This window comes from Polypterus senegalus, chromosome 13 (assembly GCF_016835505.1).
Source record: "Polypterus senegalus isolate Bchr_013 chromosome 13, ASM1683550v1, whole genome shotgun sequence".
Classification (NCBI taxonomy): domain Eukaryota; kingdom Metazoa; phylum Chordata; class Cladistia; order Polypteriformes; family Polypteridae; genus Polypterus; species Polypterus senegalus.
This window is the reverse complement of record NC_053166.1, coordinates 34,257,572-34,282,185: the sequence shown is the minus strand read 5'-3', so window position 1 is coordinate 34,282,185 and position 24,614 is coordinate 34,257,572. Positions and strand designations below refer to the sequence as shown.

Here is a 24,614-nt window from a genome sequence, read left to right as displayed (position 1 = left end):
AACTCTTTATAAATTCCACACAAAGCAGCGGTAGCTGCCTGCTCAGAAACAAGTGTGGCTAAGCGAGTGGTGCGTGTATCTCATGACCTAGGCATGGAAATGGAGGGCTCAACACTTTTTTGCTGGGTCTCTGGGGCCTTGCTTTGTTGGGTTTATTGTATTTCATAAATTTTCTCTTGAAGTGTTTATCTGAACAATGCATCACCTCTGACAGGTCTCTGTTTAATGCTGGTGCTCTTCAAGTCGGCTTCGATGCTGTTGTTTCTTCAAAAGATCATTTGAAACCCTTCAAGCTGGGAGGCAGACACAGGCCATCAAAAGCAAACCATCGGTTACAATCCTAGCTGCCGGGTTTCAAATATACTAAGGAAATGTTTGAGAAGAGATCTTCAAACCAGCAGGAATAGACTAAAGGACTTTTTAGTGGCAGAACAGGAGTCGGGTATGTACAGGAAAGTGAGGCCGTCATGCAACAAACAAACTACTCTCTGATGTGATTACTGTATGTCATAACTTAACAAACCACTACCCACGTCAGAGAGACCTGCACCACATGAAAACCCTCCCAAGGTTATCACATGAAGGCTTAAACAAAAATGACACCAACTCTAGGACTTCCTCTCCACTCCACACTCAAATTGTCCAAACTGAAGTTACTACATAACTGCATGGAGACACCCGCTAAAGAAACTTTCCATCAGGAGCTCATTGTCAAGGCAGCTCACTGCAGTGTTATTATTTCAGCAGGAGCACAGATCAACAAGCCTGAAAGAAGGGGTCTGTTAAAATGGTAGCTATTGAGAAACAAAAAGCTCAAAATGAGAAAAATTCAGACCTTTGTTGCCTATCATACCCATGCTGTGGGGTAGTCAGAGGCCCATCCAAATCCACCTTAAACAGGAAGGAAGGGTTCTTACTAGAGACGGGTCTTCTGTCTCTGGGCTGGGGGGGGAAGGAAAAGGATCATTTTCTGAGGGGGGTTCCTCGTCATCCCCCTCAGACCCCTCACTCAATGAGGGGAACACAGACGACCCCCCCACCTCATCCACCTCAGCCATCTCGTCCAGACTTTCTGTGAGGGCAGCCAGCAGAGCTGCATTATCATCATCTATCTGTAAGGAGAAGATACAACAAAAAGAAAAGAGATCAAATAATTTTCCAAATCAGGCCTGAGAATATTAATCTTTTGCAAGAACGTCATTAGGTTGAAATTTAAGCAATTCTTCAAAGGAGTTTGAACCATCTTTAAAACATTCTTGCACAGGGCTGCTACGTCATAACAGAACCTGAACACCTCGTTCAACTCCATAGTCTCTCTCGAGACTGACCGATGCCTGCTTACCCACCTAAATCAATCAATGGTATCAACTTTTGATTTCTAAATCTTACAAACAGAATAATTAGCTGCACATAGATTTTTAAAGAGCAGTGCTGCTATGCTCTCAGGAAACAATATGTCTCAGTTTTTACCACAAAAACTGGATAGAGATCGCCATGTTGATTCATCTCATGAAATGCCATTTGCAGAACTTGTGACAGCAGTTCTCGTGCTTTCAAGGCGTGAGCTGAAGTGTAACACTCAATGCTGCCATGCACTCTTGTCTCACAGAAGACAGGTGAAGGTGTGGGGTGTTCTCTAGAAAAGTGGGGGAATTTGGCCCCATAAAAGGGGCATGTCCTTCATAAAAATGAAGGGAAATGGCATTTCTGAAAAATGCAAGGGACAGGCTTGAAGCTGCATTTACAAACATTTTACAAGCGGTCAGTGTGGGGGTATCCGTCTCTCCTGCCCTGAGCTCAGCGCTGCTGGAATTGGCTCTGGCCGCATGAGAGCCTGCATTACATTAGGCGAGTATGAGAGTGTTATTTCTAAACAAATAGAAAACTATGACCAGGGTCTGTCATGGTAGGTCTGTATAGGAAAACTCACACTAAACTTAAAGAGTTATTCAACACCATGCTTGGTCTCTATGAATCTCTTTTTAAATTAAAACTAGTTTTTGATAGATCTTACCAGGTTTGCTTTTAGTTGCTGGCAGTCATTGATTTAATAGAAAATAAATTTAACAACAGGTGTAAAATGAAAATGCAATTGTATAAAGTAAATCTTTCAGTTCGGAATAGAATATGATCTCCTCTGCGAGCTCCAAATCAGCTTTCTGGCATTGCCAATAACCACTGACCCTCTGTCAGCCTGAAGGAAGAGCCAGTATGAGTGGGGCATAACAGCAGAGACCTGACGTCTGACTCAAGTGTTACGTAGACAAGACCCAGGACAGTTTCTATCTTTGTGACACGATTGTTACCAGTTTTACTTTAATTTGCTCAATAACAACATACAAACAAACTCATAAATGTAACATCAAATTTTCAGAACACCAAGATGAAACAAGAAATATGTGACCAAGCCCCAGATCCATTTTACTGTAAATTGGTGAAGAATAAGAGCACATGTCCTAATCCAGCAAAAGACAATTTATCAGATTAACTCATTAAAGCGACTACGTCAAAAATTATGGAGTTTTTTTTTTTTCTTCAAAATGCAGGTCCACAAATTCAAAGATTAATGTAATATCTGCACTTCATGAATTTCATGTAGATACAGGAGCTTCCTTGGGTCTGTGAGTGGAAATGCTACACACTTGTATTAGTTAGCCAAGGAAGATGATAGTAACAAGCTAATCACAACAGCTCAGTAGAATTTTTCAATTGCTTAAGACAAGGAGATAGAATAATAAAATACTGCTATTGACATTGAAGCAACTATAAAGAATTTCAAAAGACAGATTTACTTTAATGTTTATTTGCTTAACAGCCACTTGAATCTAAAGTGATTTACAAAGAAGGTCAACATAATCAAGCAAACACCAACCCGGGGGGCTATTTAGGAACAAGCGTTACAGGACAAGGTTATAAAATTGATCATCACAAGTGAACAGCTGTGAACAAAATGCAAACAAGTAACAGTTCTTAGATTAATAAAAAACGTAATATGAGTTAGACAGAAATTCAACAAACAAGAAATTCCTGAAACGCTCCTTGAGCACATTAAGGGAAGTCAGAATTTCGAATGGAGGGGGCCAGCTCATACCATCAGCAATGATGTACACAGAAAAGAGTCTGGATTGAGATTTGGTGCCATGCACCACTCTCCCTGTTTCATCCAGATCGATCATTTTACATCTTCTGGCCTCCTCCAATCTCACATCAGTTTCTCAGACACATCAAATTTTATTGCAGCAGCACAGTTACCAATTTCTTTCACCACTTCAACGACTTTTGATTTAAAACAAGCTGCATATTTTCTTCTGATCGGATGCTTCATCGTAGGTAAGGGATGCTCTTACGATAAAGGTGCATGAGATACAAAAAACACAAATCAGTGCAAACGTCGCTTCAGAATAGTTTGGGTATTACCGTGTGGTCACGTGGACACAATAGAGCGAGAGGGAGAGTTAGGCGCGCACGCTGACACAAAACATTGCCGCACCCACATAGAAAATAAAGGCTGTGTGCTCCATGGTTACTCTCTCAGGTGGGCGTTAGCATAACATAACAGTTTTCTACCTTCGACTTATACAACTTATACAACCGACATTAGAAAATACCAGAAGTGATACTGTAAAATCAAGCCCCGACTTATCCAAGGGAGAACTTAAACACAGGTATATATGGTATATAATCCAATAAAAGTCCAAGTGATTGTGGAGGTTATAATCCATCAAATAAATAATCCATTAAAACAAGGTTGAAATTCCACAGCAGAAAACATTCTAAACATGCAGTGCATGGTGCATCCCTTTAAAACCGAAGTCTCCTCTGCTTACCCTGCACAGGCTTTGCAGCAGAGGGGGCATCCTACTGACTGGTACAGCCAACCTTTTCTCCTAGGATTGGGTCACTACTGTCCACGGCTCCCAGTAGGGATCTCAAAATAAGCTGAGAGTCTCTCCCTTCGTCTCCCACTGCCTTTCCTCAGACTTATGCGGGAGCCCCTACAAACATCGGGCCGGTTAGCTTAGCTGGAGTGGCCCTCCTCAGTGTCAGCCCTACAGTCCCCTAAGTGCTCTCCTCCTGGCTGCCAGCCTCCACTCTTCTCCCTGTCTTTCTTCTCCCCAGTCTTTAACCTCCATCTCTCTGTCTATTCAGTTTCTCTTTTCTCCCCTGCAGGCTCCTTTTATCTTGCCTAATTGGCCTGACTGGGCGCAGGTGCAAACCTTCGCACAGTCCGAGCTGTGAATGCGGCATCTGAGCAATCTGCTCACTTTTGCACATTTGTGCGTGATCAGCCAAGCTAACACAATCAACCTCAGAGCGGTGCCGTCTTACCCACACACACTGTGCCTGGACTTTCAGGTGTGATTATTTATTTACAAACATGCCCTTCGCCATGGACCATTCATCACAGACCTGAGTGGGTGAGTAGGACCACTGAATCTCAGAAGAGACTCCATATACATAGGTGCTGGTCCACTGACTACTCTGTAGGGAAGCATCACAAATTTGAGAAGAGTGACATGTGCCAGCCTTGGCTGATTGGACATCAGATGTGCTGCTGCATTTTGAATTTTCTGCAGCACATGCCGGTACTCCTGCCAGCAGAGACTTAGAGAAGACCAGTGGTGACAAGACCAACGCCTGTACAAGGCATTGTACTGCATACTCTGTCAGCTACAGGCTGATCGTGAAGTATGAATATGCAAGACCAACAGACCACAGCAACATGATCGGTGGAAGATAGCTGGTCATTGATCTCCAACCCAAGGTCGTGTATAGACTTGGTAGATGAGGAAAGAAACAAATAAAAGGGAACTATATTCTAATTACATTACATTTCAAAATACTTTGTTGCCTCTCATTTTGTGCGGATCACAATAAAAAGTATATGAGAATGAACAAACAAGTCAAGGTAAGAATGATCTCTGGATAAAGACGACAAAACACCAAAAACACAAATACAATTGTGACGGATGGTGGCCGGCGCCGTTACCTGGACAGGACACCTCCATAATGGAAAGACAGGAGAGATGACTTTTGAAGAGTGCTGTCTCCCCCAAAATTCTATGTGCAGCTGCCCCTCTCTATATGGCTATATGGGACTTGGTATTGGTCAGCTGAGCCTTGTTGGGTTCCGGGGATGCCACCAGGGGGAGCTGCAGTGACCTACTTTGGGCTTCCACCACACCCTAGAGTATTCTAGGTGGCTCATTAGGGAGGTGTGAAAGAAGCCCAAAGTAGGGCACTGCAGCTCCCTCTGTTGGCATCCCCGGAACCCAACAGGGCAGAGACGACCAATACCAAGTCCCATATAGCCTTGTGGGACTCCGAGGGGCTGTTGCACCCCACAGGGACTGGCAGAGATAACACCCTTCATAAGTCATCTCCCCTGTCCTTCCATCACGGAAGTGTCCCGGTCAGGTAATGGCACCGGCTGCCATCCATCACACAGAATTATAAGTTAAATGCATGTGAGTCAGAAATAAATTCATGGCAGCAACAAAGAAAAGGGAAGCCAAATCTCCCTTACAGTGTTATTCCCAAATAAAAATAAATTATGCTATTACTAAAGCAAATGTTTCAACAATGAGACTGTGTGTAGAAGGATACAACTACCAATATAAAATAAACTTGTTAAATCTGCATGCAATTGAGTGATTACCACAGCATATTTTCTGTGCATTATTAGAACTCCATTAGATAATGATTTACCAATGATTTCTTTCATAAATTAATAAACAAACATTATGGTTTTACTGTGAAACATCAGGAGAACAGCAACACAGGGATGACCCCAGGCAAAAAGAAGACAAAGAAATAAAAGTTTCTATTTCTATTCCGATGATCCTATAATAACTCAAAACATCCTGGGATTCTTTTTGGCCTGCTGTTTAGCCAAAAGCCTGTAGAATCAAAGAAATGGAAAATGGGATACAAAACAAACCTTATAGTTTTGCAAAAAACAATAATTCAACTTATGTGTCAATTTATAAAAAGGATTTCAGCAAATGGAGCAAACAAAATATGGGCTTTACTCTAACATTATACCCATTCAAAAATAACTAAAAACAAGAGCAATCATGTTAAAAAAAAAAATCATAATAGTTCTCCTCCATAAAGAGATGTAGGTTTCTGTCACACATTGCTTACCTCAAAAAGCTCTGAATCGGTCTTGGGATAATGGCTGGCAGCCGTGGAAATTTCGGACTGGTCACTGCACCACTGCAGTTCTCCAAGACAGTTAACAGAATCAAAATCACTCGACTCTAACTGTGACAGGTCAATTTCTGGGAAATCTGTGTCCAAGTGTTCTCCGCCCACCTCCTCTCCATACTGCAGGAAAAAGAAAAAGCAAAATATGCAGATGGGTCATTGTGTTCAGGTAAGAAGATGCTTGTGGCACAGGAGGCATTGCTGTCTGCTGTGAGATGCACATTTTCAGTCACTGCTGCAGTTTGCATTTCAGTTTATAGAGTGGCACAACATCATTTTGCTTCATAACAAATAATGCAATGCTTCATAAAACATACTAGAAGAAACTAAAAATGGCATTTGTAAAAAAACATGGCACCGATATGGAATAAAAATAAAGGGAGCAAAGTCAAAGCAGCACATAATACCAACTAACTCAAAATGAATGATTTCAAAATATTAATAAAGAACCATAGGCTACAGCTGAGCGCCTTGTAATGACAGTAACAGACTATTAGACCAGAGATGCCATCACAGTTTGGGTTATAGTGAAGCACTTGCCGGGCAAAAGCAAATAACAGACTTCATCAAAATGGCTTCTATGTATGACTCAAGACTTTGGAATTTTACTAAATACAAAGGAAACAAGTACGGTTCTGCAAAAAAATAGTTCATATAAAGCAAGCTGAAATTTTCCACGTTGGTAACACATTCTTTTTGTTTTCACCTTTGAAACATACTGTACAGCATCACGGTGATCACATTGGTGAGCTCACTTTCCTGATTCAAATAAGCATTGATCTAAGGATGTAAATGCAATGCCTGTATATGGTCAGATTTTTTTTTTTCTTTTTTCTCCAGCTGTCTAGAGTTTTTTTTTTGTTTTTTCTGTCCACCCTGGCCATCGGACCTTAGTCTTATTCTATGTTAACTAATGTTGACTTATTTTATTTCTCTTACTGTGTCTTTTATTTTTCTATTCTTCATTATGTAAAGCACTTTGAGCTACTTTTTGTATGAAAATGTGCTATATAAATAAATGTTGTGGATTCTGCAAGTATTTGACAATCAAACCTATCTATTTTGACAAAACACACAAAAAAATACAGGATGACATTGTTCACATCACTGATGTATACTTGCTAAGTAGTGGTCTTCAAAGAAACGTTAATGTTAGGATGTAAAAGCAATACTTTCATATGGTCAGAAGTTGCAACTATTTGATGATGTCCTCGATCGTCGCTGTGGATTTTTAAGTGTTAAAGCCACTTTAAAGCTAAGCATGTTGTTTGAAGACAGTAAAGTAAGGGGCCTTTCACATTGGGGAGCAGGATATGTGACAACTGTAGTTACACATCAAACAGTAATCTCTCCGCCAGTTGTTTACATACGTAAGAACTCCCACTTCCTTCTGTATCCCGCACTTGACAATTCTGACGAGCACATGCATTTCTCTGTGTTTGTCGTTCCTACATTTTGTATTCCGCACTTGACGCTTTTGACGAGCACATGCATTTCTCTGTGTTCACCACTGGCAGTTCACCACTACACATATGTCTGAACTAAGATAACAAGACCACAGCAATTCACTTGGTGATGAGGACGGGATAGGTGGAGTTTAGTGGAGATGCGCGACAGATGGACAGACATTACCATTTTATATACATAGATTCTATTGCTAAATCTATTTTACTAGTGTAGCAGGCTATATGTCCTAAAAAATATAACAAACCGTTTATGACCAATGACAGTAATATTACTTAAACACAAAATTTATTTTTTGTGAGCTGGAAAATACACTTTATTTATTTAAAATAAATATTTTTTCCCTCCAACAACTGAAATCGCAATTAGTTTGCTATAGTAACCAAAAATACATATATGCTATTATCTTGCATGTTCTTACAATATCTGTTATCTGATTCGGGACAAATGAGAGTAAAGCTTGTTTAGGATGTGAGGGCTCTAACTGGGCTTTTTACATAAAGCCAAGCCAGAGTGGATTTATGAAACACAAAATGACAAAATCTTTCATATTCATCATCATAGTGTCATGAATTTATTTATATAAAGTTATTTAGTTTGACCATGAGTGAAAATGTAAAGATAAAGCTGTGCACACACTGAAAGATTACTGACTGTATTGAATGCTTAATCCAAGGTCACCTGATTTATTGTTTGCTTCTGTTCTGCTGACATATGCCTGGAATTGTATATTACAGACAGGAGAACATCTAGGCCTGGATTGGTCATGACACATGCAGGCAGTGACATGAGCTTCAAAGGTCAGTGGAAGAAATTATCACCATTTTAATACCAAATAAACAGAGTACTCTCGTTGTTTTGTGAAGTGCAGTAACATAGAGTTTGGCCCTGGCTATCTTTCCAGTCTTTTTTCCTTGCTCTGTAGCACTGAAGCCATGGACGATACTGAAACAAATGAAATGCATGTACAACATCACACCAAAAGTAATTAGTAAAGCCAGGCACTCAGCAGGTTCTTCTCTCTTAAGAAATGATGTCCCAAAAGGAGGTGCAGATCTTTCTAAGTAATCGAATCTGATGAGGAAAGCACTCCCGATTCTCTTCATCAGCTTAATCTCTTGCTCATAACATGGCTTGGCTGGCAAATTCTAAAATTGTAACCTCCTTTCTAACCAGCAGCATACTCTCAAAGCCTCCTGTCGGAAGGTTTAAAGTGCTGCACATACCCAAGCTACTTTCCAAACTTCCATGTGAAGACCATATGTTCTTAGCATAACAACAAAGAATTTATCTTCAAATCAATGCACCCAAAACAAAGGCAGACCAGGCTACTGTCTATAGGTATAAATGAAAGAATATCATTAGTATAAAGTAAAATTTGGTATATGACTAGAGAACCGATGCTGAGCAAAAGAAATGGGGGCTACCAGAGAAATCAGCTGATATCACCAGGAAGTGCACTGCTCACAGTGTTCAGAAACAGTCTCTTCTCAGCTGATTAATAGTATTATCATGGAGACCACTACGGAACCGAACACTGCAGGTTCACATCTGACCACCAGCAATTTAAAACTGAGATACTTCATGGTGCGAGTCCACTGCAATTCACTTGGCGACGGGGATGGGATTTGCACGGCGGACAGGTGGGTTGTAGTGGCAGTGCCGTACAGAAAAGGTAGAGGCTGACAGAGAGACAGATCAATTGATGCCACCAGGAAGCACACCGCTCGCAGCGCTCAGAAACAGTGTCTGTGCAGCTGACTAAAGGAGTTTCTCCTATTAGCTCACACTGTAAGCAGACCGCTTCAGTGCCAGACATTGCAGGATCATGGCTGACCACTGGCAGCTTACCACAGTCCTAATCTTTCAAGTGAGATGCTTTGAGGTGAGAGTCCATGGCAATTCAACCACCCACATCTAATGACCACCCTGTATCAATCATATATCACACTCTTATATCTACACCACTCCAAAGGTCAGGAGACTTGATCGATGCTTTATGGAGATGTTTGTTTATTGCAAAAGTATGTACTGAATAATTCATTTCTAGTGATGTCCTTGATTGTTTTACATATAAACTGAAATTGTGCTCTAGGAGGAAGGGATGAAACAAAATAAAAATGATTAAAGTGATTCGTACATGATTAAAGAATTGGAAAGCCTATAAATGCGGTGGGCTGGTGCCCTGCCCGGGGTTTGTTTCCTGCCTTATGCCCTGTGTTGGTTGGGATTGGTTCCAGTAGACCCCCGTGACCTTGTAGTTGGGATGTAGCACGTTGGATAATGGATGAATGGAAAGCTTATAAAGTACAATGGGACCTCTTGGTAACTGTGAGCAGGTACTAAGCAGCTGCTAAGTAGACCTGGGGAGGATGAGGAGGCAGCTGTCAGAATTTACTGCTTGACTTCTGCCTCAAATTCATGTCAAGATCATCTGATCCCATTTTAAACATTTTGTTTTTGAATTTAGAAATGCAGGTACCTTCTCACTTTTAGTATCTAGGTGTTAATTCTTTTGTTCACATAACTAAACATTAACTATTGCATGTTTAATAATACAAAACTATATTTTGACACTGCAATCTTACTGCAAGTGAACACAGGCACACAACTCAAGATAACACTGGAATGCTGGGTATCGTATTGAATATACATGAACAACCATTTTATGCTCGAGAAACGAGTCAGAAATGCAGCATTTCAGATGTTGAGTCTTCATCAGCTATAGTTTGGCAGACATCTCTTACAACACTGAAGCAGCTATGAAATTCTCAATTTCAAAAACACCATAGATTATGCCCTGTAAAAAATACACCTCTTCAAATTATTGGTGCTGTTAATCCACAAATTTACAAAAAGGAACTCTGCGTTCTCAATGCTGTGTGAACAGAAAGAGAAAGTCTGTTATATGCTTTTGAAGCTTAGTGAAGCACAGTGTGGTAAAACACTTAGGGTCTCCTCACAATTATCTAACATTCCAAGCAGTTCATGCCAAATAAAGACACTGAGGCAGTGGGCACTGGACTGGATCTTCAATGTTTCAGGTTCAATCACAACACCGGGTCACTAAGTGGCCAAAAGCAGATCACATGTCTGCTCTTTGCACAAAGTACACAGGCTTAACATTGGGTGACATTGTGATATAACAGTCTCCATAATAAAATAACAGCTAGACATCTGCAAATAACTTCTGCTGAACGGTTCACCTGGAATGAGAACAGGAAGATCTCCAGCATAATTTGTTCAAGAGATGTCTTTAAGTGCTTGTGCGATGCAAATTATTCCCATTGTGCCTATCATTTGCTGTCTAGCTTATTGTTATTCTCTCAATCTCTGGGAGTCTGGGAAATGTCATTAGTACTACTGGCCTGGGAAAACCAGATTTAAAAACATTACTACGGTCTCACACTTCAAGGACGACATTCTGAAGAGGAGTTGCACATTCCTAAAATTTTTTGGATTGCTATGTCTGATAAGATGACATAATTATACACTTACATTAAAAACAACAACAAGCGAGTTCTCTTCCGTCTTTTACAGTCTGATCTAGTGGCTTTTTTTTTTACTCTTAGACGCAATATTATATAGAAACAGCATTACACATAGACCAACATTGCATATTTCTACTGTCAGGGTCACACCATTCGTAGTATGTGGTTAAAAGAAATTTTGATCATTACAGTCACAGGTGCACAGACAGATCAACACACATTTACATTTACACCATAACATTACGTCTTGCCTGAAGATGGGGCCTGAGTTGCCTTGAAAGCTTGCATATTGTAATCTTTCTACAACCCCAAATCAGAAAAACTTGGGACAGTGTGGAAAATGTGAATAAAAAAAAGAAAAAAGCAAGTTATAAATTCTCCTCAAATTTTATTTCATTGCAGACAGTATGAACACAAAATAATTAATGTTTTTTTTGTCAACATCATTTGATTTGTAAATAAATATCCATTCTTGCCATTCAGGCTTGCAATACATTTCAAAAAGAGTTGGGACAGTACAGCATTTACCACTTTGTACAGTTCCCCTGTCTTTTAACAACACTTAAAAGACGTTTAGGCATTGAAGAAATCAAGTGACTAAGTGTTGCAGGTGTTAGTTTGTCCCATTCTTCCTGCAAACAACGTTTTAGGTGCGCAACAGCACGGGGTCTTCGTTGTCGCATTTTTCGTTTCAAAATGCGCCAAACATTCTCTATAGGAGACAAATCAGGGCTGCAGGCAGGCCAGTCAAGCATCCGCACCCTCTGTTTACGCAGCCATGCCTTTGTCATGCGCGCAGTATGTGGTCTGGCATGGTCTTGCTGAAATAAGCACGGGCGTCCCTGGAAAAGACTTTGTCTTGAAGGCAGATTCCCTTAATTCTTTTCACTATGTTATGCACTGTAGAGGGAGAAATGCCCAAATCTCTTCCTATCTGTCTTTGAGAAACGTTTTTCTTCATCATTTCAAAGATTTTTGCCTGCACTTGGTGGCAGACTGGCGATCCTCTGCCCATCTTTGCTCCTAAAGGAGTAGGCCTTTCCTCGATGCTGCTTTTGTACCGAATCATGACTGCAATCACCTGTTAACATCACCAGTTTCAAATCACATCATTATTTAGTTATTATACCTCATTACTACCCCTGAATTGCCCCATCCCAATTTTTTTGGAATGTGTTGCAAGCCTGAATGGCATTGACCAAAAAAAAACATGAATTATCTTGTGTTCATACTGTCTGCAATGAAATAAATGTTAAGGGAAATTTGTAAATCACTGCTTTATTTTTTTATTCACATTTTCCACACTGTCCCAACTTTTTCTGATTTGGGGTTGTAGTTAGCCAATAAAAGGTGTCATTTTGCTTGACTTCTCACTACATTCATAAAGGCTAACACGGTACAACACCCTACCCTACAGTTCTAGACCATAATATTACCAAAGCCAGTGCAACAATACAATGCAAGAGGACAAAAAAAACGCAGGACTACAAAGCTCAGCAATGCTCAATGTCCACAGTAAAGTGCAGAGGGTAAAGTGACAGTACATAACTGGGGGAATGTTATATAGCTGTGGTGCTGGGTGACGTGTAGGAATTCTATAGTCTGAAAGCCTGGGGAATGAAACTTTTCCAAGACCTGGTTGTGCTGGTCCTAATGCTGCGGTATCTTCTACCTGACAGCGGGAGGTCAAACAGGGTGTGTGACAGGTGAGAGATGTTTTCCACAATGGTGGAGGTTCTACACAGACAGAGTGTGTGAAAAATGTCCTGGACCGAGGACAGGGAGAACCTATGATCCCCTCAGCTGTCCTCAGTTCATGCTGCAGAATCTTGCTATCATGGGCTTTGGGTGTTCCCAAACCACACACTGATACAGTTTGTGTGAAAGTGTTTCAGCCTCATCTTAAGTCACAAAACAAGCATGGAAGAATTCATTTTTGTCACAATGCCAATTGAATGTTTCTTATGCATTGCGTTTACCTGTTCTTTACTTCTCCATGTCTTATTAATACCCTGATTTGTTGTCCCCCACTGACTGACATGTGTTCTGTTCCTCCCTTACAGTACTATTCATGAAAAGTGTAGAGAGAATAAATAATGGATATATGTTTTGCTGGCTTTATGTCTTTCTATGTTGTGTTTAGTTTTTCTTTAACTGCAATAATGGACACTGTTTTATAATAAAAAGGTGTTATACACAATTGTAAGGTACTTCAAGGTGGCACAGACCTCAGCAAATAATAAAACCAGGACCATAAAAGTAAAGACAGCCAGACAGATAGCATTCAGAAAGTATTGAAACCCTTCACTTTCTTCACACTTTACTGTGTTGTAGATTTCATTCTAATTGGATAAATTTGCCCTTTTTTGCCCATTATCACTTAATAACTCATGACGAGAAAGTGAAAACATGTTTTCATAAAGATTTGCAAATTTATTAAACATTAAAAACAGAAATCTCTCATTTACTCAAGTATTCAGACACTTTGCTGTGACACTCCACATTGTGGTCAGGTGTATCCTGTTTCCTTCTGTTCTTTTTGAGATGTGTCCAGAATTTGACTGGGGTCCACCTGCGGTAAACTGAATTGATTGGACGGACATCATTTAGAAAGGCACATGTGCACCTGTATATATGAGGTCCACAATTCACACTGCATGTCAGGACAAAAACCAGGCCATTAAGTCCAAAGAACTCTCTGTAGACCTCAACAATCTAATTGTGGTGTGGCATACAGTATGTCAGGGCAAGGGATGAGATCATTTCTAAATCTTTGAATGTTTTCATAAGCACGGTGGCTTCAATATTTGTGTAACATAAGTCTAGAAGCAGCAGGTCTCTTTCTAGAGCTGGCCATTCAGTAAAACTGAGTAAGCAGGGAATAAGGGCCTTGATCAATGAGGTGACCAAGAACCCAACAATCAAACTAACAGAACTAAAAAAGTCTTCTGCTGAGATTTAGTGATTACTAAAGGACTGAAAGTTGATATAAAACAGATCATTGATATTGGTCTATCAGACCATTTTCTTCTACTTTTTAATATAGAAATAATGATAAAAAACACTCATGAGAAGCATATTGTTAAAAAACGCTTCTTTGATTCGCAGCAGCTTTAAAACTTACAAACATTTTAAGCAATCAGTCCGTTTATAGTGCCAGCTATAATAGCGAGGACAATGTAAATAGTAAGGTGGAAAGATTTAATTCTAAAGTGAGAGCTGCTGTTGACATAGTTGCACCTGAAAAGACAGTGAAAAAATCTTCTAGCATTGGTATACCATGGAAGACCCAAAGAGTGTCTGATTTAAAGAGAACATGCCGTAGAGCTGAGCGTCAATGGAGGAAGACTAAACTTACTATCCACCACGAAATATTAAAAGTCAAAATAACAGAATACAATCACACTGTCCGTCTTGAGAGACGCTGCTATTTCTCTAATATTATAAATAACAATGCTAGTAATCCTAGAGTCTTATTTTCAACAATTGATCACCTACTAAACCCAGGTAGCTCAAAGGAATGCCTCCTAAGTGCTTCCAGTGAAACCTGTGAGGCTGTCGCTGTATTTTTCAATCAAAAAATTAATGATATTAGAAATAACATAGTATATCTCCCCAACACTAAGGATCCCCCTAAACCCCAACATCCTGTTATAAACAAATTAAACTCTTTCACTAGGATAGATTTACCTGATTTACAAAAAATAATATCTCAATTAAAACCCTCCACCTGCGTCCTTGACCCGATACCAACAAGGTTTTTCAAAGAAGTATCAGGCGTGCTAATTGATAATGTTCTTGACATAGTAAATTGTCACTAGATACTGGGGTCTTCCCAGACTGTCTTAAGACTGCTGTAGTTAAACCCCTACTTAAGAAACATAATCTTGACCCCTCGGCTCTTGAAAATTTTAGACCCATCTCTAACTTGCCCTTCTTAAGTAAAGTTCTAGAGAAGGCAGTCATTATGCAGTTAAATGACCACCTCAATAAACATGCTATTCTTGATAAATTTCAGTCAGGTTTTAGAACAAATCACAGCACAGAAACTGCACTCGTTAAAGTAGTAAATGACTTGCGGGTAAATGCAGACAGAGGCCATTTATCTGTTCTCATCCTCTTAGATCTGAGTGCTGCATTTGACACCATTGATCACAACATTCTTAGAAATCGCCTTAGTCAATGGGTGGGCCTCTCTGGCAGTGTCTTAAATTGGTTTGAATCCTACCTGACAGGGAGAAAATATTTTGTTAGTTGTGGGAATTACAACTCAAGACACATGATATCCAATATGGTGTTCCACAAGGCTCTATCCTGGGTCCGCTGTTATTCTCAATCTACATGCTTCCGTTAGGTCAGATTATCTCAGGGCACAACGTGAGCTACCACAGCTATGCTGATGACACACAGCTGTACTTATCAATAGCACCTGATGACCCGATTCTATTGATTCACTAACACAATGTCTGACTAGTATCTCAGAATGGATGAATAGTAATTTTCTCAAGTTAAATAAAGAGAAAACTGAAATTTTAGTGATCAGCAATAATGGATACAATGAGGCTATTAGAAATAAACTGGATACATTAGGATTAAAAGTCAAGACGGAGGTAAAAAGCTTAGGGGTGATTGTTGACTGTAATCTGAATTTTAAATCACATATTAATCAGATCATTAGGACAGCATTTTTCACTTAAGAAACATAAGTAAAGTTAGACCTCTTTATCACTGAAAGATGCTGAGAAATTAGTTCACGCGTTTGTTTTCAGTCGACTAGATTACTGTAATGCACTCCTCTCTGGACTACCCAAAAAAGATATAAATCGTTTGCAACTAGTGCAGAATGCAGCTGCTAGAATCCTAACTAGGAAAAGAAAATCAGAACACATCACACCAGTCTTAGCGTCACTACACTGGTTACCTGTGTCATTCAGAATTGACTTTAAAATTCTGCTTATGGTTTATAAAGCCTTAAATAATCTCGCCCATCTTATATATCGGAATGTCTGACACCTTATATTCCAAATCGTAACCTCAGATCCTCAAATGAGTGTCTCCTTAGAATTCCAAGAACAAAACTTAAAAGAAGTGGTGAGGCGGCCTTCTGCTGCTATGCACCTAACATCTGGAATAGCCTGCCAATAGGAATTCGCCAGGCTGATACAGTAGAGCACTTTAAAACACTGCTGAAAACACATTACTTTAACATGGCCTTTTATAACTTCATTTTAATCGTAATTTAACTTAATCCTGATACTCTGTATGTTCAATTCATCATAACAACTATTCATGGTGGCTCTAAAATCGGTACTGACCCCTACTCTCTTTTCTGTTTCTTTTTCCGGTTTCTTTGTGGTGGTGGCCTGCGCCACCTCCACCTACTCAAAGCTTCATGATGCTCCAACAATGATGGACGGATTAAAAGGAAGAAGTCTACGTGACCATCATCATCATCAAGCCCTTCCGTGAGAACCCTAAATCCAAAGAGGACTGTTTCATTTATGTTAGGTAGAATGCCCAGAGGGGACTGGGCGGTCTCATGGTCTGGAATCCCTACAGATTTTATTTTTTCTCCAGCCGTCTGGAGTTTTTGTTTTTCTGTCCCCTGGCCATTGAACCTTACTCTTATTCGATGTTAATGTTGATTTATTTTTTATAATTATGTCTTTCATTTTTCTATTCTTTAATATGTAAAGCACTTTGAGCTACTGTTTGTATGAAAATGTGCTATATAAATAAATGTTGTAGATGGGAGAATCTGTCAGCAGCACTTCAAGCAGGCATTTATGGTAGAGAGGAAAAGCCACCCTTGAGTAAAAGGTATTTGACAGTTTAAAGGAATCAGAGAGAATACGGGAAAAGATTCTATGATCTGATGAGACAAAAAACTGAACTCTTTGGGCAGAACTCCAACTCTCCTGCCTAGTACCATCCATAGGATGAAGCATAGTGCTTCTCAGAGGCAGGGACAGGAAGACGTATCAGAACTGAAGGAATGATAAAGGCAACGAAAAGCTGAGGGGTTCTTGAAGAAAACCTGCTCCAGAGTGCATGCAACCTCAGACTAGGGTGACGGTTCACCTTTCAGCAAGACAATGATACAAAGCACGCAGTCGAGAGAACACTGAAGTGACTCTAGGACCAGCGTATGACTGTCCTTGAATGCCAAAGCCCAGACTTAAACCTCACAGAACATCTGTGGAGAGACATGTAATATAATGGAGCTTGAGAAGATCTGCCAAGAAGAATGGAATAAACTGCAAAAATCCAGGTGTGCAAAGCTTGTAAAGACTTACTAAAGATGACTCGCAGGTGTAATTGCCAATGGGGCTTCTACAAAGTACGGAATTAAGGGTCTGAATACTTATATGAATCACTGCTTTTTGCAGATGATGATGTCCTGTTTGCTTCATCGGGCCGTGATCTTCAGCTCTCTCTGAATCGGTTCGCAGCTGAGTGTGAAGCGGCTGGGATGGAAATCAGCACCTCCAAATCCGAGACCATGGTTCTCAGCCGGAAAAGGGTGGAGTGCCCTCTCAGGGTTGAGAGCGAGATCCTGCCCCAAGTGGAGGAGTTCAAGTATCTTGGGGTCTTGTTCACGAGTGAGGGAAGAATGGAGCGTGAGCTCGACAGGCGGATCGGTGCGGTGTCTGTAGTAATGCGGGCTCTGCATTGGTCTCTGGTGTTGAAAAAGGAGCTGAGCCGTAAGGCAAAGCTCTCAATTTACCAGTCGATCTACGCTCCTACCCTCACCTATGGTCATGAGCTATGGGTAGTGACCGAAAGAACGAGATCGCGAATACAAGCGGCTGAAATGAGTTTCCTCCGCAGGGTGTCTAGGCTTTCCCTTAAAGATAGGGTGAGAAATTCAATCATCCGGAATGGCTCAGAGTAGAGCCGCTGCTACTCCGCATCGAGAGGAGTCAGATGAGGTGGCTCGGGCATCTGATCAGGATGCCTCCTGGACGCCTCCCTGATGAGGTGTTCCAGGCACGTCCAACCGGGAGGAGGCCCCGGGGAAGACCCAGGACACGCTGGAGGGACTATGTCTCTCGGCTGGCCTGGGAATGCCTTGGGATTCCCCTGGAAGAGCTAGAAGAAGTGGCCGGGGAGAGGGAAGTCTGGGCATCTCTGCTCAAGCTGCTGCCCCTGCGACCCGATCTCGGATAAGCGGAAGAGGATGGATGGATGGATGGATGGATACTTATATGAATGAGAGATTTCAGTTTTTGATTTTTAATACGTTTGCGAGCCTTTCAAAAAACATGTCTATTTGGCATTAAAGGTATCAGAGTGTAGACTGATGGGCAAAAGTATCCATTTAAAATGAAATCTACAACACAATAAAGTCTGCAGAAGTGCAGGGGTCTGAATGCTTTTTGAATCCACTGCAGATAGATAATAGGTAATAATAATAATAATAATTCTTTGCATTTACATAGCGCTTTCTCACTACTCAAAGCGCTCAGCAATTGCAGGTTTGAGGGCCTTGCTCAAGGGCCCAACAGAGCAGAGTCCCTTTTGGCATTTACAGGATTTAAACCGGCAACCTTCCGATTGCCAGTGCAGATCCCTAGCCTCAGAGCCACCACTCCACCATTTTATTGACTACAAGACAGACACCACCACCACATAATACACCCAAGATGGTACAGTTAACGACATGTGAGAATATTCTAAATAAAACAAATGCGGTAATCTTGCAGCTCTTGTCTATAGCTGGTTAGGAAGGCACTGAGCAGGATGACCAGCATGTCAAGCTGAGGGTGTGAGACGTTGTTCATCCTTCCTGCTGCTGGTGCCTCCACAGGTCCCAGGCTAGTGCCCAGAATAGAGCCAGGATTCCGGATTGTTAATTATGTTGGCATCTCCTGTTCTCCTGCTACTGCCTCAATATAGCACGGCATCAAGGGGCGCACTTGTGACCACAGACAGTTAGAACATATGCACAAATGTTAAAGGACCTAAGCCTCCTCAGAACATACAGTTAACATCGGCCCTTTCCTGTGTTTGTATCTAAACGCATCTGACAAGACAGCCCCGTTCACACTTTGCTTTTTTAACCTGTTACAATGTGTTTCTGTCTGTAAAGGAAGGCCAAGAACAATAAGCGGTGATACATGAAGAGGTTTCCATTGTTACTTTGTCTTCTGCTATGATCATTTCTCCATTATGCTTTGTTTAAAACAAAACCAGTCCTTCTTGATAAAGAATATCTACGTGATCCTGAAGTTGGACACCAGATAGATATTTGTGGAAACTCCTTGCTCCGTCAGTTCATTTAGTAAAAAGTATAACGTTTTTATCTCTAATAATACTGTATAAAGCCACAAACTTAAAGCATAACCTTTAAAAACCGTTCTATAGTGCTTTACATGCTCCTTCTAGTATACCTGCTTTTATATGCATTATTCTTGCAAGTGCAGTACAGGCAGGTGAAGCACATTACTCAGTGGGGGACATAGACGGGGACTAAATTTAAAAATCTGTGGCCATTAGGACCGTCCACATGCCAGTATGAGAACAAATTCAAAGCCAATACAGGGGCTATCTTGGATTAATCCTGCAAGCTAAATAGCAGGCATACTATAAACACTCCTAAATTGTAGAAGATACCAAATTAATAGAAAGAAAAAATATATCTGTCAAAATTGTCTTTTGCTGCCACTCAAACCAAAGACAACACTTGTGACAGCCAGTGTATGAGACCAGCAAACCTTCCATCTGCTGTATTCCACTGAGGATTTGCAAACAAAATTAGGTTAATCACTGCATTAGGTAACAGGTGATTGTGTCACCCCTCCCAGGCATCCTTTTCCACAAATCTAATTTCCGTCTCAGGCTATAATACTTCCTAATTATAGTGCCATTTTGCCAGAGACACGGCACAAGGCTATCAGAAGTAAGGGGACTGCTTAATGCCAGTGTGCTTTCTCAGCCGAGGGAGCAGGCCTGCTCTCTGGGGAGCTGCCGCTAATATTTCTCCTGAATCCTGGGAGCCAGCGACTTGTCACAGAAGACACTGGGCCTAATGCCAGAGAAGCCATTTTGACCACATTCAGCTTACGCCAAGAGGGGATGAATAAATAAAGGGGACACATGATATGTGCATTCCCTGGCCACCCTCCCGCCATAAGCTCTTATTACCGTTTCTTTTTGAATTCTGTCAACAGGTCAGAGAGAGGTGACTAGCCACTTGGGCGCAGTAGGTCAGTGGGCACCTTTCTGGCACCCTCTGACATGTAAGATATGGAGTGCTGGAAGGTGTTTAGGGTGGCAACAGCCACAGCTGATTAGATACTGAAATTATTATGAGTGCAAACTTAAATATGAAAATATTTATATATGTTTATGAAAAGTGTGGAAGTCTGCATCCAACAAATCTTACATTGATAATAATGTACTTTTACTGTGATTATCTCATAATTGAGTTTATATTTCATTATTATAAATTAGGGTGGCATAGTGGTGCAGTGCTAGTGCTGCTGCCTCGCAGTAAGGGGAGCGAGGTTCACGTCCTGGGTCCACCCTGTATCTCCCTGAGGCTGCAGGGGTTTCTGCCAGTTTCCTCCCACAGGTTAGGTGGTCTGGCAATGCTAAATTGGGCCTGTTGTGTATGTGGGGGTATGTGTCTGTGTGTGTGTTCCCCTATGATGGACTGGTGCCCTGTCCAGGGATTTATCCTGCCTAGTGCCCTATGCTTGCTGGGATAGGCTCCAGACCCCCACAAGCCTGATAAGAATTAAGTGTGCTTAGACAATTGTATGGTATTATAGCTTAAAGGAACACTTCACACAAAAATAGTATTTTTTAGGATATTACTTACCACATGTAGTGTGTTATCATAGCTAAGAAAAATGTTTGATCTCCCATTTTCATGCACAACAAGAGAAAAGGGTTATGATACAACAGAACCCAAAGGTGACGAGCACTGGACAACAACAAATGTGAAAAATCTCCATGGGAAAAAAGAAAAAAAAAAAACACAAATCTCAAGTTACTCGTTTCACATAGTCCACACATCTCTTATCCCGTTGCATGTTCAAAACATGCAAAATCAAAGAATTGTTTGCTAAAATATTATTAACAGTTCATCATAAACAGGAAAGGCATTCCCATAATACTGTGCTTTTTGATCTGAAGATATGCCTCTCCCCCTCATTGATTGGTCAAGAGTCCTGTCTTCAATTCAAAAGCATTGTATTACAGGAAATGCCTTTCTAGTTTTTGAGGTACTCTGATTTTTTTGGAAGTAACTATTAATATTTTAGCAAAAAATGCACGTGTTGTGTATGTTTTGAGCAAACAACTGAATAACAGAAATGTGGAGTATGTAACACGAGTAACATCACTGGGGGTCTCAAGAGCTTTAATAAGAAGGACTACAACTTCATCTGCGACATCTGTCAGTTCTCCAGTGGCCAATTCACTGATAAAATACCCCAAATGCCAATGTATTTGGTTTAAAGTTAATTTAACAATGTTGACACCTACACCAAGCTGGGCTGCAGCAGGAGTGAAGGGGTCCTTCGTTACTTATGATACACACCATAAGCAACACAAGATCATAAAGTTATGGAGTGACACTGACTGCCAGTGCAGCTCCACGTGTGTGTTTGTAGTGCACACTGGACATGTACTGTATGTGGGACTGCTCTTCAATCCCATTCCCAAAGATCCTCTGGCTGCTTCCATCTGCTGCACTGTTCTCTAGTGTATGCCGTCAAAAAAAATGATAAAAGTAATTTAAAATCTGTTAACAGAGGAGTGTTACTTTAAACTGTATTTTGTAGGTGTGTCAGCAAAGAACTAAGAAAGCCACACAAAGCCTGTACGAGCTACAAAATTACAGAGACCAACACAATTCTTTATTTTTTTTTTCTTGTTTAATGCTAGCAGGGAGCATGTCTTGTTTTTGGAACATGAAACACAGTTCACTTAGTTCAGTTCCTTTCCATCTAAATCTAAAACAATTGAAAGGCTGCTCCAAATATCTGACTCCCATGTCGTTGTTATTTTGCTGTACTGGTCGGTGTTGACTGCCTCCTGCCTGGTCCATTATATCAATACACTGTGAATATCTGGTGCTCAGAAACGACACACCCGGATGGAATAATTTTAAAATTAATGGTTTTTGATCATATTCAAAGCAGTATTTTTACTGGATATTTACTGCAAATGTAGTCAGCTTGTCATCAGGCGTTTCTCACGTGACTGGGAAACAGTTCTGTACCCACGACTTTTACATTGAGTCTCACAGGACCCCAGTCCCAGTGCACACCTCTAATGCACATCCTCATTCGGCACATGCTATAAGAGATGAGAGTGTCATAATTTACAAACACTACACATGAAAACATTTAACCTGCCAATCATTACTGAATTGTAATGTGTCCTATAAAAGCTACAGGTCGCGAATTAGCATATACTAAAGATGGAGTCTGACTTGTAAGCTTTTTGGAGTTGGAGACAGAGAGGAAAGCTTTTGTTCAGTAACCTCACAAACCTGAGTGATACACACAAACAGGAATGCCACTTACATCTTTGCTGTCAACTGGGCATATCTTAACTGTGATAAACTTTAAATGTGCACAATAATCATTGACTTATGATAATCCAACGGAAACTACTTTCTTTAATGTGTGCTTAACATGGTTTGTATGCTCATGTGCGTAAATGTTGTATGGGTTAGCATTCTGCTGTTCATGCATTGCAGATCTGTCCATGCGCTCTGAGCCTTCAGTCAGTAAAGAGCACTTTACTGAAATGGAAAACAGTGGGACAGTGCAGAGTATGAGTACGTAATGGTGTCTTTGTAATGAATGAAGTTTCAGCCAATTAGTTGTTGTCTAACTTTGACGCACTGGATTTCCAAGTATACAGATTACCTTTAATTAGTGAAGTCAGTATTTCCATGGACATTTCTGTCTAATAACTTGAGTTTCCTGTAAATTCATAACTCTGAACTGGCTTGGAACAGGGATTTTATTCTCGGGCCTGCATTTTCTGTGTGTAGTTTTACAGACTGGCACTCCTTAATACATTTTTCTCTTAAATTTCAGGAAATATTAAATCATGGGTGTTTTGTACCAATAAGATAGAACTTTCATTTGTCCAAAGTGGATAGATAGATAGATAGATAGATAGATAGATAGATAGATAGATAGATAGATAGATAGATAGATACTTTGGTCTGGACAAACACCAGAATGATACAAAAGGAAGAAAATGAATAAGAAAAAAAGTTCAGACTTGGCGGTCCCAGTCCCAGTGAGGTAGTGAGACAGGTATATAACCTTTGATATAAGGAGCCCCGGTCGCATTTCCTGACACACTTCTGCTAAATAATTTGTTGGCTGAAAGTCATCAGTGTTGATGTGTCAGACAGAGGATGTGCAGCATTGTTCATAATGGCACCCAATTTTGTTCTAATTCTCTTCTTTGCTATGACCCCCAGGGGGTCCACAGTGTGCCCCATAATTGAGCCTGCCTGTTTAATTAGTTTGTTGATTTGGTGGGCCTCTCTTGAAGTGATGTTACCAGCCCTAAATGGATTATCCTTAATTAAATAATTTAATATTTCTGTAAATATTTGGCCTTCAGAATTTGAAAATAACAATTGGATTTAATCTGATTCCACAACAGAGGTGCTTCTGAAAGTTAAGGGTAAATGACACTCACTCCTCCAAGAGTGTAAGCAACCTACATCAAGAGTAAATGTATTAATGTAAGATGCTGGGCTATGGAGGCATGCAGCTGAGAATCTGCAAATGTGCATGTCATCTTGTTTATTGCGGGAGGGTTTATGCAAGTGAATTATTTATTTTATAAATTATACAGGAGAGAGCAGTAAGCCACCTGGAACAAGTATGTGCCTTCAGCAGTTCTGTAAACTTCCTCATGCTACATGCCTGGTGTTAACAGTAAAAGGGCTAATTATGGAGCTTATCCCTTCAATTATTTGCGGCGAATTACAGACACATATAGTTTGGGGAGCAGATGTTGAGAGATAAGGCTTCTATATTGTTTTCATGGGGAGTGATCACTAAAATTTCAGAATGTATACTACTGCTTTGTATAAACCAACAACCTGTTTTTGAGGCTATCAAATTAAATTCATGAAGAAAGACCCTTTTAAAGAGAAGACCAGGGGGAGGGACATATGACCAGCAGTACCTCCCCGGGACACGAGAGCAGCCCCCTGGTTAACATTGGGGCCACAGAACTGGAGCTTGCCGGGGGCACCTGGACAGCTCCAAAGTCTGGCCGTGAAGCACTTCTGCAATGCCTGGAGGTGCCGCCAGAGGAGAAGCTTTATATGCCAGAGGAGAGAGTTTATATGCAGCACTTCCTCCACACCCGGCAGTGCTGCAGGATGTCAATCGGGAGGCACCTGGAGCACTTCCGGACGCAGTATAAAGGAGGCCGCCTCACTCCTTTCAGGAGTTT

General features: G+C 40.7%; 1 protein-coding gene across 1 annotated transcript in view; it reads right to left on the bottom strand.

The window, feature by feature from the left end:
- Positions 1 to 24,614, bottom strand: part of ppargc1b (peroxisome proliferator-activated receptor gamma, coactivator 1 beta) — a 198,261-nt gene that overhangs the window by 40,052 nt on the left and 133,595 nt on the right. The window contains exons 2-3 of the mRNA XM_039774709.1: positions 6,148 to 6,330; positions 918 to 1,112 (exon numbers count right to left, since the gene is read on the bottom strand). Of these exons, the coding sequence (XP_039630643.1) occupies positions 918 to 1,112; positions 6,148 to 6,330 (378 nt within the window). The remainder of the gene's footprint in view (positions 1 to 917; positions 1,113 to 6,147; positions 6,331 to 24,614) is intronic.